The sequence below is a fragment of the Coturnix japonica genome, chromosome 1, assembly GCF_054131305.1.
Source record: "Coturnix japonica strain WE chromosome 1, WE-NBRP24, whole genome shotgun sequence".
Classification (NCBI taxonomy): Eukaryota; Metazoa; Chordata; class Aves; order Galliformes; family Phasianidae; genus Coturnix; species Coturnix japonica.
The window spans coordinates 177,836,489-177,855,206 of record NC_140663.1 but is presented as its reverse complement, the minus strand read 5'-3'; the positions used below and the strand labels follow the sequence as shown (position 1 = coordinate 177,855,206).

General features: G+C 50.1%; 2 protein-coding genes across 2 annotated transcripts; one reads left to right on the top strand and one right to left on the bottom strand.

Annotated features, from left to right (window-relative positions):
* Positions 1 to 150: 150 nt before the first annotated feature.
* Positions 151 to 5,759, bottom strand: SPCS2 (signal peptidase complex subunit 2). The gene is made up of 5 exons (XM_085536653.1): positions 5,695 to 5,759; positions 1,973 to 2,056; positions 1,250 to 1,409; positions 733 to 868; positions 151 to 385 (listed from the first exon to the last, which is right to left on the bottom strand). The coding sequence occupies exons 1-5, from the start codon at positions 5,731 to 5,733 to the stop codon at positions 199 to 201; spliced, it is 606 nt and encodes a 201-aa protein (XP_085392779.1). The 5' UTR covers positions 5,734 to 5,759; the 3' UTR covers positions 151 to 198.
* A 107-nt stretch (positions 5,760 to 5,866) lies between these two features.
* On the top strand, positions 5,867 to 18,085 carry XRRA1 (X-ray radiation resistance associated 1). The gene is made up of 18 exons (XM_015852632.3): positions 5,867 to 5,940; positions 8,357 to 8,463; positions 9,131 to 9,288; positions 9,497 to 9,568; positions 9,848 to 9,920; positions 10,272 to 10,369; positions 11,286 to 11,419; positions 11,903 to 12,001; positions 12,908 to 13,167; positions 13,538 to 13,578; positions 13,747 to 13,863; positions 14,471 to 14,564; positions 14,850 to 14,968; positions 15,362 to 15,598; positions 16,078 to 16,243; positions 16,372 to 16,484; positions 16,964 to 17,069; positions 17,775 to 18,085. The coding sequence occupies exons 1-18, from the start codon at positions 5,867 to 5,869 to the stop codon at positions 18,032 to 18,034; spliced, it is 2,328 nt and encodes a 775-aa protein (XP_015708118.2). The 3' UTR covers positions 18,035 to 18,085.
* Positions 18,086 to 18,718: the final 633 nt, after the last annotated feature.

The following is an 18,718-nucleotide window of genomic DNA, read 5'->3' as shown; positions in this document are numbered from 1 at the left end:
ACACACACCCTATGGTCCCTAAATCCATCTCCTTGTGGGGAGGGAGCAGCTCAGCACAACTTGAGATCCCCATCGATCCAAAAGGGGAAGAGGATTTCAGGACAAAAATAAAACCAACCGACCAAAAAGACAAAATTAGAAGCGATTCGCTTGCTTTTACGGCTTTCCTTTATTGTGTTGAGCTCCACGGAGGTCGGCTCACTTGGTTTTCCTCTCCATTGTCAGGCTGTCGTGCAGTTTGGAGACTTCAGGCTCGTAGGCCTCCATCACCAGCGTCCCGTTGGCGTCGAAGAACTTGGCGATGGACCTGGTGAACTCAGCTTCTCTCTGCTGTTTGGTTTTCCCATTGATGAAGGTCACCTTCAGGGTGTATTTGTCATCAAACCTGGGGGGAAAACACACATGTCAGAGAGCCTGAGTTGCAAAGGCCCACAGTGCTCATTCAGCTCCAACCCCCTGCTGTGTGCAGGGTCACCAACCAGCAGCCCAGGCTGCCCAGAGCCACATCCAGCCTGGCCTTGAATGCCTGCAGGGATGGGGCATCCACAGCCTCCTTGGGCTCATTCGAAGGGATTAGGTTTTCCTTCCCCATTTAATAAGAAATGTGAACATTTGTGTTGAAGAACTGCTCGGTGCCGTTCTCCTTTTCTTACTTATTCCCCCATTCTGTTGGGATTTGGCCCAAACACAGCTTTCCTGCCCTGTGATAACCATGGGTGGTGCTGATGGTACCGTTTGAGGCTGGAAGAGAGCTGCCAGATGTCATCGGGGTCCATCCCCGCTGGGTCTTTCCTATGAGCCACCAGGAAGATGCTCTTCTCTTTGTAGGAGGTATAGATGGTCAGGATTCCCATCATCACAAAATATGTTCGACCACATTAAGGAAATCCATCTCTGTTGTCAAACCAACATGGCAGCCTCCCCCCACCTCCACACACACACATAAACCCTGCTGCCATCCCATTAGGAACACCACTCCAAGCAGGTTTTGGTATTGCATGGTTCGCTCTTCAACATGAATTGGCTTTTAGAACAGTCAACCAAAGCACCCAAGGGAGCCTGGATCCACACATGCAAACACATGACAACCAGAGCACTGCACCACACGAAGCAGAGCTGGTCCTCAGCTGATGTCCAGGCAGAGAAATTCCCACAGGGCCGACCATGGGAAGACAAAGAAGGGCTTTGTTGCTCTTTATGGGAACCAAACCCCTGTGGTCTAAAGAAGAGAGCAAATGTAAAGGATATGAGACAACGCAGAAGGCGAGGACGGGTTTGGATTCAGGGAAGGGGTGCAGGTAATCCCAGATCAAAGCAACGATGGCGAAGAGACACGAGATGGTGCAGATGATGAGACGCCCATCGATCAGGCGGAAGTTTTCGACGTATTTGTACTTCTCCAGGATGACCTGAGGGAGGAACGCAGAGATGGGTTCACTCTGTGATCTCTGTAAACAACTTCCCCCTGACATCCAACCTCAATCTGCCCTCCTTCAACTCCAAACCATTTCCCCTTGTCCTGCTGTTATCTACGCTTGTAAAGAGTTGACTCCCCTCCTGTCTGTAGGCTCCCTTCAGGTCCTGGCAGGCTGCAATGAGGTCACCCCGCAGCCTTCTCTTCTCCATGCTGAACAAGCCCAGCTCCCTCAGCCTGTCTTTGTATGGGAGGTGCTGCAGCCCTCTGAGCATCTTTGTGGCCTCCTCTGCACCCTCTCCAACAGCTCCATGTCTTTCTTGTATTGGGGACCCCACACCTGGACTCAGCACTGCAGATCGGGCCTCACAAGGGCAGAGCAGAGAGGGACAATCCCCTCCCTGTCCCTGCTGGCCACCCCTCTGCTGATGGAGCCCAGGATCCCATTTGCTTTCCAAGCCACAGGCGCACACTGCTGGCTCATGGTCAGTTTTTCATCCACCAGGACCCCCACATCATCCTTGTCCAGAGCTCATAGGGTTGCTGAAGCACACACACCTTTTTGGCACAGTCGTCCAATGAGTTCTTCACAGCTGAGCCGTCCCATTTGTCAACCTTCACTGGCTTGTCATCAATCCTCCACTGCAAAGGAAAGCAAAGAGTGAGGGATTTGGGATGGGCCAACAGTTCCTTTTAACACCCTTGTTGCTGTCAGGAACAAAGAGGTTAGGAGAGAAACCCCAACACCTACAGAGCTGGGTGAGGGGGAGCTGTGTTGCATCACAGCCACTGCAACACTAAAACTCCGCTGCCAAAGAATGGCTGTGCAGGTTTAAACTCCGCCAACAGCAGAAGGAAAAACTAAGAGAACAACTTTTTACATTGGTTTTCTTCTGCTTTTGATCCTGGTAGCTGCAGCACGGCCCTCCTTGTGACCTCTGAGGGTACTCCTGGTTTGGAGGAAGAAAGTTACACACAGATCCTCCAGGGAATCCCTAACCCTAACCCTAACCCTAACCCTAACCCTAAACCCTAACCCTAACCCTAACCCTAACCCTAAACCCTAACCCTAAACCCTAACCCTAAACCCTAACAGATCCTCCAGGGGCTGATAATGGGAGGAAAAAGCTCAAAGCTTTTAGCAACAGGGCTGTAAGAGACTCACACAAGACATAGCAAAGAGCACCAGGCAGACCATCCCCTGCTACAAACTGAATGACTGCGCAGCCCTTCTGTGCTCAGATCTCCCTCAGACCCATCTGCAGAAGCAGATCCTTCATAATAATGACTCCCAGATAGCACAGCTTACAGGCATTGACTTCCCTTTGAAAGACAGCATTTGCGGTGGCAATTCTTGAGTACCTGAGCCCTTTCAAAGCAGCACATTGTATCAAAGTCATCTGAACAACCTGACTAACTCTTCTCTGCTACATCTCACCCCCTGAGCTCCCCAGTTGCACTTACAGCTATGGAGTAAGCAGTAAATGTGAAAGGCTGTGGATGCCCCATCCCTGCAGGCATTCAAGGCCAGGCTGGATGTGGCTCTGGGCAGCCTGGGCTGCTGGTTGGTGACCCTGCACACAGCAGGGGGTTGGAGCTGGATGAGCACTGTGGGCCTTTGCAACCCATTTCAGGCCATTCTATCGTTGTATGATGAAGGTGAGAATGTGCATGATTATGGCAAGGGTGCGATTCACCTGGCACATCCATCTCACTGCCAAAAGTTCTTAATCCAGCTGCTTATGTCCTAAAACCAACAGCTTCCTAGACAGGCCTGAAGATGGACAGGCTTGAAGATGGACAGGCTTGAAGATGGACAGGCTCGAAGATATTCAGTTGGAAAACGTCAATGAGAAAAGACTCAGGAATCAAAAGAGTAAATGAAACCTAAGCCCCCAGGCTTACCAATGAAAGCCTCAGGGCTTTAAAGCTACTCTGTGGGCACCATCCCTGGAGCTACCAGGGTCTACATCCGTGGAGCTACATGTCACTCACTGAAGGGATATGCACAGGGGAACAGACACATGGCCAGCTCTACCCAGGCAGCATGAGAATCACATTCTTGCTCTTCATCCTGAACCCCCCAGGGTGGGTCAGGCCTTGTAATGGGGACACATCTGCACTGTGGGACTCAGCCATGGAGGAGCCTCAGTCTCCCCTTCACCTCTGCCCTGCTGCTCCCCTGAGGTTCCTCCTCCCAGCATCTCACTGCAGCTCCTCTTCCAGTTCCAGTTGCTCACCACGTGTGAAGTCACCTTCACCTACATCCCTTCAGTGAGCTCCATCCCTGACAGCAGGCACAGAAAAATCCTATGGGAGGCGTCAAGCCATTCACATCTCAAAGACGCAGCACAAACTTCGCTTTCTCCCTGCCTTATTCCTCCTGTCCTGCTGTCAGCTTCGGTTACGTCGCACCCAACCACAGCCTGCAACAGCTTCTGGGCAGCCTCTCTCTCTCCAAATACTGCTCTGAAGTTTAAGGCACGCTGTGAGGACTGAAAACATAAAGTCATAAAGAAAGAAGATTTGTTACTGCTGTGATTATACGAACACTGGTGTAGGCTATTTAAACCAGGACACAGAGCTGCAGCCCAGGAAGCTGGGATGAGCCCCAGCAGACAATGCACACTGAGCCCTCCAAGGCACACAGCCCTGGTTCTATGGGTCATGGAGTGAATCATAGAATGGCCTGGGTTAAAAAGGACCACAAAGATCATCCAGATTCAACCCCCTTAGTGTATGCAGGGTCACCAACCATCAGACCAGGCTGCTCAGGGTCAGGAGGAACTGCCTGCTTGTCATCAATGCTGAAAGAATATGAGAAAGACAATAAAAAATGGGATAATTAACACAGCAGCCTCCCTAAACTCACCCTGATTCAGCTCAATTGTGAGGTACAAACACAAAGGTGAAAGAAGCAGCCCTTTAGTGGGATCTCAAAGCCTCAGTCCCAAGCCACTGTTGTCCTGCTTGAGATAAACTTGAGCAATGTAGGGACTAAGATAACGATATACCAGACAACGCTTCTGCAACACAGAAATTAGCAGATTTAAGTCATCAGGGAGGAGGAAACAAAGGCACGTGGATGAATACAGGGGAAAGAGAGGAAAGAAAACCATCTGTGTGAGCTTTGTACAGCTCTGTTCAAACTCCTCCTCCACGACGATGTATTTCCCTTAGCAACTGCTTCATTTCCTTCTGAAACAACCACAGCTCACACACACAGGACACAGAAGGCACGGAAGGCCTTGAGAGCGTGGTATTTCTTAAGAGCTCTTGATGTGTAACCACAAAGTGCTCTCACATCAGAGCTGAAGGCCTTTGGTTTCTGTGACAGAGGAGCATCAGCACTGATCACATACAAGGATGGGCTGCGACACTTGGAACTGAGCTGGGATCAAAGCTGATACACAAGAAAAGGTTAAAAAATACAAATCAAGGAACAGTTGGTTTGGAAGGGATCTTAGAGCTTGGCCAGTTTCAAGCCCTTCACAGGCAGCGATGCCTCCTCAATGGCCACAGCCCCATCCACCACCTTGGGCACTGCCAGGGCCCCCACAGCTCCATCAGGGCCCCCACGGCTCCTATAGGGCCCCCACGGCTCCTATAGGGTCCCCACAGCTCCTATAGGGCACCCACAGCTCCTACAGGGCACCCACAGCTCCTACAGGGCACCCACAGCTCCTACAGGGCCCCCACAGCTCCTTCAGGGCCCTCACAGCTCCCTCAGGCCCCACAGCTCCTACAGGGCCCCCACAGCTCCTTCAGGGCCCCACAGCTCCTATAGGGCTCCACAGCTCCTTCAGGGTCCCCACAGCTCCTACAGGGCCCCCACAGCTCCTATAGGGCCCCACGGCTCCTTCAGAGCCCCCACAGCTCCTATAGGCCCCCACAGCTCCTTCAGGCCCCCACAGCTCCTATAGGGCCCCACAGCTCCTATAGGGCCCCCACAGCTCCTATAGGGACCCACAGCTCCTATAGGGCCCCACAGCTCCTTCAGGGCCCCACAGCCCCTTCAGGGCCCCCATAGCTCCTTCAGGCCCCCACAGCTCCTATGGGGCCCCACAGCTCCTATAGGAACCCCACAGCTCCTATAGGGCCCCCACAGCTCCTTCAGGGACCCCACACCCCCTCAGCACCCAGCCCACCCGCCGTCTTCTCAGTCCCCCTCCCCTCACAGCGCCTTTGATGGCCGGAATGGACCCGAAGGAAGCCCCTGATTCAGCTCTAAGGCTAAAGTAAATAGAAATAGAGCTGAGATCCTGGTGTCAGCCCCGCACCTTATCGAGCAGCCCGTTCCTGCCGCCTTTGGCCGCCATCTTCTCACCGCCCTCCTCCCCGCCCCGCCCGCGCTTTGATGTGGCGGCCTCTGATTGGCTGCATTCGGGCGGCGGCGGGAAACGCGGGGCGTGCTGGGAGTTGTAGTCCTGCTCGCCGCCTCCCCCTGTTGCCATGGAGACGTTGAAGATGGCGACTAGGCCGCGAGGGGAGAGAGAAGGAGGATGGGGAGGGAACAGGGAGATGGGGTGAGAAATGGGGCTGCTATGACCAACATGGAGAGCAGGAGGTTCGGGGGGATCAACCAGGGCTGTCATGGAAGCATGTGTTGGGTGTGAAGGGGTCGAGGCCTGGAGGTCTGATGGAGAGGGGGTGGCAGGGCCTGGAGATGAGGTTGAGTCTGGAGGAGGCTCAGGGTTGATATTATGGCTCTTAACAGCTCTTGAATGGAGAATGTGGTGAGGAGAGGTTGGTATCTGCTGTCAACTCCCAGTCAACAGCCGTAGGACAAGAGCTGACGGCCTCCAGTTGCAGCGGGGGAGGATCAGGTTGGATGTTAGGAAACATTTCTGCTTAGAAAGAGTGGGGATGCATTGGTACAGGTGATGGTGGAGTCACTGAGCCTTCTGGAGGTGTTTCAGAGCTGTGGAGATGTGGCGCATGGTCTACAGTAACCATAAGGATGAGTAGTCTACAGTAATCATAACCATGAGTAATCTACAGTAACCATAAGGATGAGTAGTCTACAGTAATCATAACCATGAGTAGTCTACAGTAACCATAAGGATGAGTAGTCTACAGTAACCATAACTATCAGTAGTCTACAGTAACCATAACGATGAGTAGTCTACAGTAACCATAAGGATGAGTATTCTACAGTAACCATAACTATCAGTAGTCTACAGTAACCATAACGATGAGTAGTCTACAGTAACCATAAGGATGAGTATTCTACAGTAACCATAAGGATGAGTATTCTACAGTAACCATAACCATGAGTAATTTACAGTAACCATAACCATGAGTAGTCTACAGTAATCATAACCATGAGTAGTCTACAGTAACCATAACCATGAGTAGTCTACGGTAACCATAACCATGAGTAGTCTACAGTAGTCATAACCATGAGTAGTCTACAGTAACCATAAGGATGAGTAGTCTACAGTAATCATAACCATGAGTAGTCTACAGTAACCATAAGGATGAGTAGTCTACAGTAACCATAACTATCAGTAGTCTACAGTAACCATAACGATGAGTAGTCTACAGTAACCATAAGGATGAGTATTCTACAGTAACCATAAGGATGAGTAGTCTACAGTAATCATAACCATGAGTAGTCTACAGTAACCATAACCATGAGCAGTCTACAGTAACCATAACTATCAGTAGTCTACAGTAACCATAACGATGAGTAGTCTACAGTAACCATAAGGATGAGTAGTCTACAGTAACCATAACCATGAGTAATTTACAGTAACCATAACCATGAGTAGTCTACAGTAACCATAAACATGAGTAGTCTACAATAACCATAATCATTAGTAGTCTACAGTAACCATAAAAATGAGCAGTATACAGTAACCATAACCATGAGCAGTCTACAGTAATCATAATCATGAGTAGTCTACGGTAACCATAACCATGAGTAGATGGTTGGACTGGATGATCTTAGTGGCCTTTCCGACCTTAATAAGTGGGGTACGTGTGTGTAGTGTGGCTGTAGGGGTTGTGTAGATGGATGTAGGCCCTACCTGTGTGTCAGTGTGTGCCCCCTGGTGCCAATATTTCACTGTCTATACCACACAGCAGGTGACAGTCGTCCCAAGTGCCATTACCATATCACAGAATCACACACACAGAATTATCAAGGTTGGAAAAGACCTAGAAGATCATCCAGTCCAACCATTACCAATACTTCCCAGCTAAATCATATCCTTCAACACAACATCCAAACATTTCTTGAACACTCCCATGGTCGGTGAGTCCACCACCTCCCTGATATGTGAACGCTGTAGTTGAGCTACAGGTCCAAGAGTGGAGATACCACTATGGTGACACCTGGAAATTTTCACCTCCTCATGCTACAAGATGGGAGGCTGCTACCTGTGTATGGACATAGAGGACATAGGAAACACAAAATCCACAGTGTCTCCATCTCAATGAAGGCGTTCTTTGAGGGTCTCCAGGGCGAGAGTGTTAATTACTGACAGAACACCTCCAAAGTTTAATTGTGTGGTTTAGAAAGTGTGTGATTTGTCTCCCAAAGCCTTCTCAGATCACAGTAGAAAGGAGCAGGAGGAAGGAAGGTGGGCGTGATGGTGATGGGTTGATGATTGGAACTGATGTTCTTGGTGATCTTTTCCAGTCTTTATGATCCTGTGATTCTATAATGAGGAATGGATAAAGTGAAAATCCCACAAGCCATTGTCCACACAGCCTGACTCACAACATCTTGCTGTCCTGAGGTGGAAAATCATACACATCCATGTACTGCCTCATTTGCTCCTCCATTTTAACAGCAGTGATGCTCTTTGTGTGTCATTAGTGTTCCTTAGTGCCCAAGCTGCTTCGTGACTACCCTTACACTTAGCTGCTTATAGCAAGGTAATATTAGAAGCAGTGAAAAAATTAACCCACGTATATGTTTCCCACTATTTCCAGGTGCACTGCAATCAAGATGGCTACAGCAGGACTCTACAAAACAGCTGTGGGGAGCAATTATGCAGCTAACTGCTTTCCTGCCAGGAATATTTTCCACAACAGGAGAGGTGACACTTCTTTGAGGTCCTGCTGTGTCCATGTGGGCAGATCTGCCTTCCATGAGGGTGGTGGGCCAGTTAGAGGGAACATTCAGCTGTGGTTTTCTGTATCGACTTCATAGTGGAGAACCCTGAGAACAGAACCTAAAACTGTGTCTAAGAAGTCTAAAAATTGATTAAAACATGGAATTGCTGGACAGTGCCACCACTGGCTGATCTATTGTTGCTGATAGTCTTGCTTTGGGATGGAGTCTAGACTTGATTGGCTGTGGCTTTATGTAGCTGTCTGAAGTATATGGCTACCAATCATTTTATATTCCAGTATTCAGGTTAAATATTAGGAAAATATTTCTTCTTTGAGAGTGGTGATGGAGTGGCACAGCTGCCCAGGCAGTGAGGGAGTCACCATCCCTCGGGGTGCTCCAGAATCACATGGATGTGGCACTGAGGGACCTGGTCAGTGGGGACTGGTGGGGTTGGACTTGGTCTTAGAGGCCTTTTTCAACCTTAGGGATCCTGTGATTCAATTATTCATTAAAAAAAAGTTTGATTTTGAAATGATGGGTTTCGCTGCTGGGTTGAAACATGAAGTGGAGTTGAGCCCCTTTGAGAAAAGCACACTCGGATCATTATAAACTCACTTTGCCATCTCCTCTGCCTTGTTGTGTTGTCCCAGAGGCCTATGGGCACTGCCCACTGGCACCCATAGCCACCCCACAAGACTGGTCTGAGCAAAGAACTCCCATAGAGACACCGGAGGAAAAGAGGAAGCCTCCAAGTGTTGCCTCTGAAGAAGAAAATGATGAAGACCATATCCTGGATGAGCCATTTCTGGTGAGTGCCTCTCCCTTCCCCAACCCACTGACACTTTCTTCCCACTTGCTGTGACCCAAAGTACAAGGTGAGGGAATCACTCAGTGAGAGAGGGAACAACTTGAGGCCTGGTTTTGGACTCCAGGTCCCAGAATGAGAAAAGATTGTTCGTGGACATGGTGCAGAGCTTAACATTTGTGTTTGGTTTTGATGCTTTTTCTCCTTCCAGATGAAGCACCACCGTTTGAAGCATCCTTCTGACCTGTGCTCTGCAAACATAAGTGGCCAAAATCTGGTCTCTGTGAGTATAAGAGGCTCAATAAATGTTAATGTACTGCCTTAAAAATTATATATATATACTATGCCGGCACATAAGTGTGCAGAAATCAGAAAAAAGCATGTTAGAACCATGCATATTTCTACTGAGTGATCCTTATAGGGCCCTTCCAGTGCAGGGTTTTCTATGGTTTTCTATGGAAAGTGCTATGATTTAGGCATTGTGAGAAACAGGAAAAATCAGTTGTTTCAGATCAATTTACAGCCAGAACTCTATGTATGTATATTTGAATATATTTTTCAGGCTAAAGAAGATGATTTTGAGAAATTTGATTGTGTTGCTTTTATAAACGCTGCTGAGAACCTGCTGACTTTAGGTAAGGGATTGCATTACCAAAATCTGCTTTTCAAGCTAAGGTGGCTTATGCTTGTCATAAACTCAGCCGAAATCCTTGCACCGACTCCCTTTATCACCTGTAGGGATGATCATTGTGTGTTGCTGTGGTATCTGCTTTGTTACTAGAAAGCAAAGCTCTTTGCAAAGAAAATCCCCACTTAATACATTGAAACGCTGCTTGAAGACATGACTTGACCCGACAGCTCAGGAGGATTACAGAATCCTGCTTGTTCATGCTGGTTTTGGTCCATTCCAGACCTGGACGGGACCTGCCTTGTTCTGTTACTTCTCTCCCTCAGCTGCTAAATCGTTTCCTCTTTTACTCTTTCAGAACCATTTCGGAAGTTTCCGGAGCTGCGGGAACTGGAACTTCCATTGAATGGACTGAGAAACCTGAAAATCACTCCTGGAGAGTTCAAGCATTTAGAAGTAGGTTAAGGGGGACCTGAGGCTTCTTCATCTCCCCCCTAGCATAATTCTGAAGAATAACACATAGCATGGATGAGTGTCCCGTCAGTGTGAGTTCTCTGGAGCTGTAGGGCTGACCTATCTTCCTGCTTCCTTTAAATCTGGGATGCCCTTTCTGTTGTCCCTCAGGGATCTGCACATTTTGCTTCTCTCAGAGCCATCCCTCACAGACTGCCATCACTCAGCCCTTTGCTATAGGACTCTTTATTTCCCCATAGAGGACCACCTCTCTGTGCTGAAGGATTCTCTCCACTCAGTCCATCATGGAGTCCCCACAGTAGATTCTCTTGTTCTCCTCACCTCTTGCCCTTCTTTTACTCCTCATGGGCCCTCACCCTGGGGTTCTGGGGTCACCCCAGTGCCAGGCTGTCAGTCCCCATTGCCATCCTACACACGGTGCTGTATGAAGGCTGGCAGATCCCCATCCTCCTCCATCCCACTCCCCATGTCCCACCCTCCCCATCTCCAGGTATCCACAGTTTCCATGAATTCTGGGCTGCCTCTCTAACACAGCAGACTGGTAAGTTGGTTGGTTTGTTTGAAAAAGAGAGAAAATGGATCCTAAGAGCAAAAAAACATGCTTGGGCTGCTGGCTGTAGTTTGTCCTCTCCCTCCAGCTTTTAGTGGGTCTTTCTTGCATAGAGATTGTTCTCTTCACAGAGGTGTCCCTGCCTGGATTTCTGTTTCTTACCGGTTACAGATTTTCAGATAGCTGTTGGATGGAAAGTTCTGTCTTGTGGACTTCTTTCTGGGCTCATTCACACAATGGTTTGCAGCCTATTGTAACGTCTCCAAAAAACTGTCCTTGTAAGCATAACAGAAAGCATCCAGTATCCTCCTCAGTAAAGCCAGCTGTCTTGTTCTTTCTTTCCTTCAGGATCTGGATCTCTCCTACAATAACTTATCCCCTGAGGACATTTGGATCTTGGGAGATCTGTCCCAGCTCAAGGTCCTTCGCTTGACGGCCAATGGGCTCCGGTCTCTGCCTCCAAACCTGGCGGGCTCCTGGGGGTAGGTACACCTGGTTTGCTTCCCGAGGTGCCAGTGGGTTACACAGAGGGGTTGGATGCTGGAGCCATGGGGCTGACCTGGTTCTTTGAGCCTGGACCATGTTCACCCAGCAAATCTTCTGTCCTTGGAGGCAGAGATGGATTCAGAGACATGATTCAGCAGCTCTGTCTGCTGGCCAAGCCACAAGAGCAAGACACTGTTTATTCATCATTAATTAGAGCCTTCACAGTAACTTAAGTACAGCCACCATGCTAGGGCAACCCCTGTTTTTGTCATGGTTGGAGATAAGGCACTGAGCTAGATGGTCTTTACAGGCTGATTCAATTTTAGGTAGGTTAGCAGTTTTCTATTTCAAAAATGCCAACAGCCCCAGCCCCGTATCCCAGCAGAGTGAGCAGATATGTCTCCCAGTGATGGCAGAGGATGTGTTTTCCACCTGTCTTTCTCTGACTATGTTATTAATGAGCCTCTTTGTATTCACAGCTCTGCTCATTTGAGATTTCAGTCTCTAGAGGTCTTGCTGCTGGATGACAACCGTCTGTCAGACCCGGGTGTCTTTGTGAGCCTGTCTCATCTCTGCAGGTAAGCAGGAACCTGGCAGCAGACAGTGCTGGCTTTTGGGGCTGTCAGCTGCTGCATAGGAACAGCCTTAAAATGGAAAACAAAATCTTTGTGATTCACTCAGATACTTCCCTGTTTACTCTCTCTAACATTGCAAATGGGACCGAACAATAGCAAACAACCTGCTACAAAAAACAGGCTGGCCAAAGCCAGCAGATGGCTGATAACTCAGATCCTGCCCTGGATGTCTGCTGATCTCTGGGTCTGATTTGAGAAACAGCTTTCTCCGTTTTCCCTTCTTTGCTCCAGTTTGTCCTTTCTATCAGCAGCGTTAGGAGAGGCTGCAGTTCAGCTTCCTTTCTTTAATGCCAGCTTTTATGATTCAGCCAGAGAGGAGTCACTAAGAAGGGGCAGCTCAACCGAGCTGTGGTTGGCTTTTGGGTGCAGTGCAGGGAGCTCTGATGTTCACCTGGTGGCACAAAGGTGGGACTTTGGTCTGCTGGAGGTGTCTCACGTTGCCCATTGTGGGCTGGCATGAAGAGATTTGGGTTTCTAAGCTCTTTTGTGAAAGCAGGGATGCTGTTAGGGAACTCCACGCTCGTCAGAGCCCTGGGTGATTTAATGAGCTGCCAGGGTGTCTCCTTGTTTGTTACATTCCCAACAAGAGATGAGCTTCAGGTAGGTGAGCTGTGGGCAGGTGTGGGGGACTGAAGTGATGGGATTTGGGGGCAGTGTTGGACTGAGCCTACAGTTCGGATTTCATTTGTCAGGAGGGGCAATGGGGCAGCAGAATGGGAGTGTCAGTAGAGTTCTGCAGTGCTGCTGGGCTGCCCAGTGAGGAGGCAGCTCGAGAGCCAGGACAAACAGATGGCTGTGTGAGTGCTGAAAGCAAAAGTGGAGTTTCCTATACCTTCCCTCTTCTGATAGCCTGAGGGAACTGAATCTGGACAGAAACAGGATTTCAGCAGTCCCCTACCTGCACCAAGCTGAGAGCATGCAGTTCTCCTTCCACCCTATGCTGAATGATGGAAGCTTCAGGGCACAGTGGTACCAGCGCCTGAGCAGCCTCTGGCAGCAGCCCCGGCCGCCGCAGCATGAGGGTATGGAGGTGCCAGCAGGGCTGGAAATGAAGAAAGGTCAGCTTGAAGACATCGTGTTACAGAACAACGGGGCTCCAGACAGGACTGGTGAGCAGCACACACCTCTCATTGCCTTTGCTGACACTGCAAGATGTTACTGGAATAGTGCTCAGTTGCATTAGAGTGAGACCTTACCAGACTTGTGGGGTGTTTACTAGTGAATGAAGCTGCTTGACAAAACAGTGAAGGAAGGAGATGTGGTATTGGTTTTGACATCTCAGCTCACCTGTGCTACTGGGTACTTACTGGACACAAATCTCCCCTTACCTGGAGCACATTTTGCCATTGAGCTGGTTCCTGCCTGGTGTTAAATTGCTTTTCCAGGGCAATCCCAACCTTGCTGCAGTTGGGGCCAGCCCAGTGCTCAGCTTCATGTACTGGACATCAAAACCTTCACTTTACTTGTGTTTTATTACAGAGGTTGTGTTCAATTCTGACTCTCAGCGATGCCCGATGCAGGTAAGAACCATTGGCTGAGCTGTGGTTTGGGGTGTGGGTTCCAAAACTTCCCCTCTCCTCAATCAGCTGAGTTTGCATAAAGCCATCAATCTGGCAAGTTACACTCTTAGTGCTGCAAGTTAGTATTGTCTGTTATCAGACAATTGTCTGTTATCCTCCTCTTTATAGGGTGCTTCCCAGGAGGGAGACCCGTCTGCCTTGAAGACTCTGCCTGCTCTTTCCACGTGCAGAAATGTCTGTGCTCTCTTTCCTGTACTGGAACATCTCAGCCTGGCTTTCAACAAGGTGATTAGGGCCCTGTTTCTCTGGATAGGTGCAGACTCAGCTGCTTGAAGCTGGGGTTAGTGCCCCTGGAGATACCCTGGCCTCTGCTGCAGAGCTCTCCCCAACCCCCGTGTCCATCTTGCAACCCCTGGGGTCATCTAAGATAACCAGCATCTCTCAGGTGGGACAGGACAATGTTAGGGAGCTAAATTGCTCTCAGGTCATCTAAATTCCTTCAAATTATCATAGAATCATAGCATAGGTGCCCCAAATCCATCCAGCCTGGCTTTGGGACACTACCAGCAATGGGTACGTATATGATGAATGCCTTACCACCCTGAGAGTTCATCAGAATTCACCAGAATAGGGAATTTCATCAGGAAATGGAGGATATGAAGGCCTGCTCTCCCCTTGGAGAACCTTTGCTGGAGCTGCCCAGTGGAAGGTGATAATATCAGTATGCCTCAGTGGACAAGTACCATGCATTCACTTAACCTCCCCTTCCTGTTGCTTTTGTCTCATCCCCATACAACAGAGGGATATGTTTTGGTGGGATTGGGATGAAACTCTCCAGCCTCAGCTCAGAGGCAGCTACTCAGAGCAAATGGCAAACTGTTTTATCTTGCAGATCACGGATGAGACAGCCCTCTTACCCGTGGCTTTCTTCCCGCGTCTGAAGAAGCTGACATTTCACAACAACCCTCTTACCACCACCCGCAGTGGTACAGTATGGGGACCATGGGGTTTCCCAGACTGGGTGCTGTTCCTTATTTGGGATGGGGACTCCCTTCCGATCCAGCACTTGGATGCTGCTGTGCTGGCACAGACCCTCAAGGAGGTGCTTTAATCCTTGCTAAAGAGCAAAGCAAAAAGCAGTGCCCTGGTTGCAGTGCCCTGCTGCTGCTCCTGGTCCCACTGGAGCTCAACATCCCAACCATGACTGCAGAGGTGCAACCTCAGGCTAAATTTTGCTGCCTGCAGCCCTCATGCACCCCTGCTCCTTACAGGGCACCCACCTCTGATGACCCGGCTCCTCCAGCAGAAGTTGGGGATTCAACTTGTTCACCACAAGAGCCCAGCTGTGAGGAGGTGGCACTTCTCCATCCCTCTCAAAGCCAGCCGCAAGGTGAGACAGGGCAGGGTGCACAGCAGGCTTTGCCCTAAGCAGGGACTGAACTATGGGTGCAGTATTTGGGGTAGGATTGCCTGGGTAAGGGATGAGCTTGTGGGCTGTGTGGATCCCCATGGGGTTGGTAGGATGGAGGAAGGGAAGGGGTGGGGAGGGTTCTCACTTCTCAGTTCTTCCCTCCGTGCCCACGCAGGATTCAGAACTGAGACTTTGGGTCCAGCCCTGCCCATCACCCATTGCTGAAGGGCTGATTGCTGGGAAACTGAAGCTGCTGTGGGGTTCCTTTAGCTGGGGCACTCCCTGTCCCCTAAGAAATAGCCTCCAGCCATGGGGTCCAACCTAATGCTGATGCTCACAGCAGTGTGCAGGAACCCTACTGTGTCCTCCCAGGTCTCGTCTCATCTCCCCAAAGTCGAGAAGCAGCCGCTGATGCTGGAAGCTCCTGCTGAAGCCTTCATCTGGAGACCACCCCCATCCATAGCAGAGGCTGCAGGAGGAGCTGCACCTCTGATCTCCCCCCAGCCACTGCCTCCCATCAGCTCCATGCCAGCAGTGGGACATGAGGAACGTGAGCCCAGGACTCCTAGCACAGCCCAGGAGGATGTTGAAGCCTTCTTCATGACACAGGTGCTTAAGGCTGGGCCATCACTGCACGGGTATTCAGGTCTCATCTCCCCATAGACAGATCTGCATTTCCTATATGGCTGAATGATGTGTGGGCACCAGTGCTTATAATCCTCCCCTGACTGCAAGGGCTTTAAGTGTGGAAATGCTAACAGGAAAGCATGAATGCAATGCTGTGAATGAAAACAAGGTGGCACCAGGCTGTGCTGCCTGGTGGGTATCCCCAAATGCAGGGCTCTTCAGTCCAGCACTGTGATACCTGCAGGAAAACTCCTTCTTCTTGCTCAGCACAGCAACTTTTGGGTTCAGTTTGCCTTGGGTTTGTAAGTCTGCGGTGGGATGGGGTTGGCCCCTTCCCCCCTCCATGCCTGGTTGGGACAAGGTGGTGGCTGCATGGCTCAGTGCCACCAGGAGGCATCTCTGTGCAGTAGGACAGGCTCTGTCTGACCTTGTCACCTGGGCCTTTCTTTTGCTGCTTTGAGGTGGAGGATGACTCCAAGCCTTTGCTGCAACCCATGGCAGAGGACAGGCGGAAGAAGAGGAGCAAGCAGAGGGAGGAAGGCAGTTCCTGGGCTGTTCCAGAGCGGTACAAGGGCTATGAGGAGCTGCTTGGTGGAGACACTGATCCGGATTTTATTGAGCCAGTTGGTGAGCGAGTAGGGCTGGGGACCCTTGCTTAGAAAACCCTTGGCAGGTTGATGAGCAGCGTAGTCTGTTCTGTCCAAGAAAGAAACATCAAAAAGCTGCTGGTGCCCCATTTTCCCTTTGGTTCACAGGGATACAGAAGAATGTACAGGCGCTCTACTATGCCCTGAAGCACCCTCTGGTGTACCGGGATGCCAAGCCACGATTGGACAGCATACAGAAGCCCTATGTGCCTCAGAAAAAGGTGAAGAGCCCAAGCTCTGAAGGGAGAGAATGGCTGCACTGGTGTTGGTGTTTAGAAGTGGTATCTACCACAACCTGTGTGCTGCAAAGGGTGGCAAGGAGTGGGGGTTGTAGTAAAATGACAGTCCCTGCAGCCACAGTGCAGCTTTGGGGTCTTGGAAAGCTTGTTCGGTGTTGCTTAATACACTGATAATCTTCAGTCAGAGCTTAAAATGAATCAGTTGGTCCAAAAGAAAGTGTCCCCCACCCACCTCCTGCAGAAGCATGGGCTTGGGTTGGAATTGAATCATAGAATCATTCAGGTTGGAAAAGACCTTAGAGATCGCCAAGCCCAACCCATCCCCACCATGCCCACTGTGTCCCCAAGCGCCACATCTCCAGGGTTTTTAACATAGTTAGTTTGGGAGAGGGGCAGGAGAAGGAGGTAGGGGATCATTAGCCATGAGGAAGGCATGCTGTAGCATCCTCTCTTCCTCACAGCGCTGGAGGATGCCTGAGCCTCCTGCTAGAAAGACAAAAGCAGAAGTCCTGGAAAGAATCCTAGTGGCCATGAGAAACACCTCAACTGTCACCAGTGTCCCCTTGGGTATGTTTCCATGCCTCCCAACTCTGTTCTTTGTGTCACCATAGAGGCAAGGATGTGACCATGAGGGTGTTCCTGAGCTCAGCCCTAAATCCCAGTAATGGGGAATGAGGTCTCTCCCCGTTGCTGCAGCCTCATCCCACATCCCTGAGCCCCTCAGCAAAAAAACTCTGGACACTGATGTTCTCCAGCTATGGGCTAACAGAGAAATGCAAAGCAGACGCTGCTGCAGTCACAGTTGGAGTAACCCTACCCCAAAGCTGACTGCCAGGGGAAAAATCTAAGAGTAAAAGTGTATTTGGCCCTGAGATGAAGCAATGGGGCTCTGAGCACTGGCTGAGTTTGATCCCTGTCCCAGCCCCTGTGGTGGTACAACCCTGAGCTGCTATTACAAGCCCACTACCCAGCTGCTCCTCAGTGCTTTTCCCTGCACTGGTTGGGGAAGGAGGGGTGGAAAAAGTAGAAATGGAGTCACATTCTGCAGTCTATAGCAAGAGCCACTGCCCAGCTTGAATCCAGCCCTGCAGCTTCACAGACACCTGTCTGCACTCTGGGACTGCTCAAGATCACTCCCGTCCCTGTCCCCATCCCCTGTGCTGTTAGGATGGGAATGCTGGGGCTGCTGGCATACAGGGAAGCAAGAGGGAAATTCAAATATCAGAGAGCTATGATTGAGAGGATCCAGTGCTCTGCTTGCACCTTTTCCAGCGTCTGCTTTAAGGAAGAGGAAATCCAGCCCCAAGACATACCAGGAGGCACTGAGGCTGATGGAGGAGCTCCATGAGGTGTATGAGATGGGCAAGGAGCTGGCCCCGGGCACGACCAGGCTTTGGGATGAGGTACCAGTGGTCAAAGCACTTCTTGCAGCTTCCAAGCAGAGGAGATCCGAACAGCTGCTGCTGTCAGAGAAGAAAGTGTCCAAGAAGGTGCCCAAAGTGAAATCCACAGCATGGGCAGGGGTTGGATAAAGCACCTCACACCTTTGTCCTCTCAGATAAAATGCATGTTATTATTTGTGACTTGTTTGAAGCCATTTTTCCTCTCCTGAGGTTGGAAAACCCAAGTGCAGTGAAAAGGTTCACCTGAGGCTTCCAGCCAACCAATTCCAGCTTGAAAGCACAAAAACATATTAAGTGCTTCAGTGGTAGCACGTGAGAACGGTGTGTTTGCTCACTGTCATGCTCTGCAATTACTGCAAACAAGGTGTGTGCTCCCTCCCCCTGCACCCAACAACCCTGGGTGCTGCAGGGTGCTTCTGGCTGCAATGCACAGTGAGGGGACAGCACAGCCCTGTCCAGATCCACCTGCTCTCAGCAAGGTCATGGTGTTCCTGTCCTCACGCCAGGGCTCTGAATGCTGGATCTGAATGCTCTCAGGGAGCTGAGCTGTGCACAAAACATTAATAACTCCAACCCACCTACTGAAAACAGCTGTGACAGTGTAATCCAAGGAGACAAATAATGGGGAATGAGGGGAGCTGTGGAGGAAAAGCGCTCCCCACCACCTGTGTACACCTATATGAAGAATGTCATTATACTCACCCTTGCTGTTATTATTATTATTACTTGCAAAATATTAATCAACAACTTGGTCACAGGCACCTGGAATCTGCACAGAACAACCAGCAGTGGAATCACTGGTTTCCCCGCGCA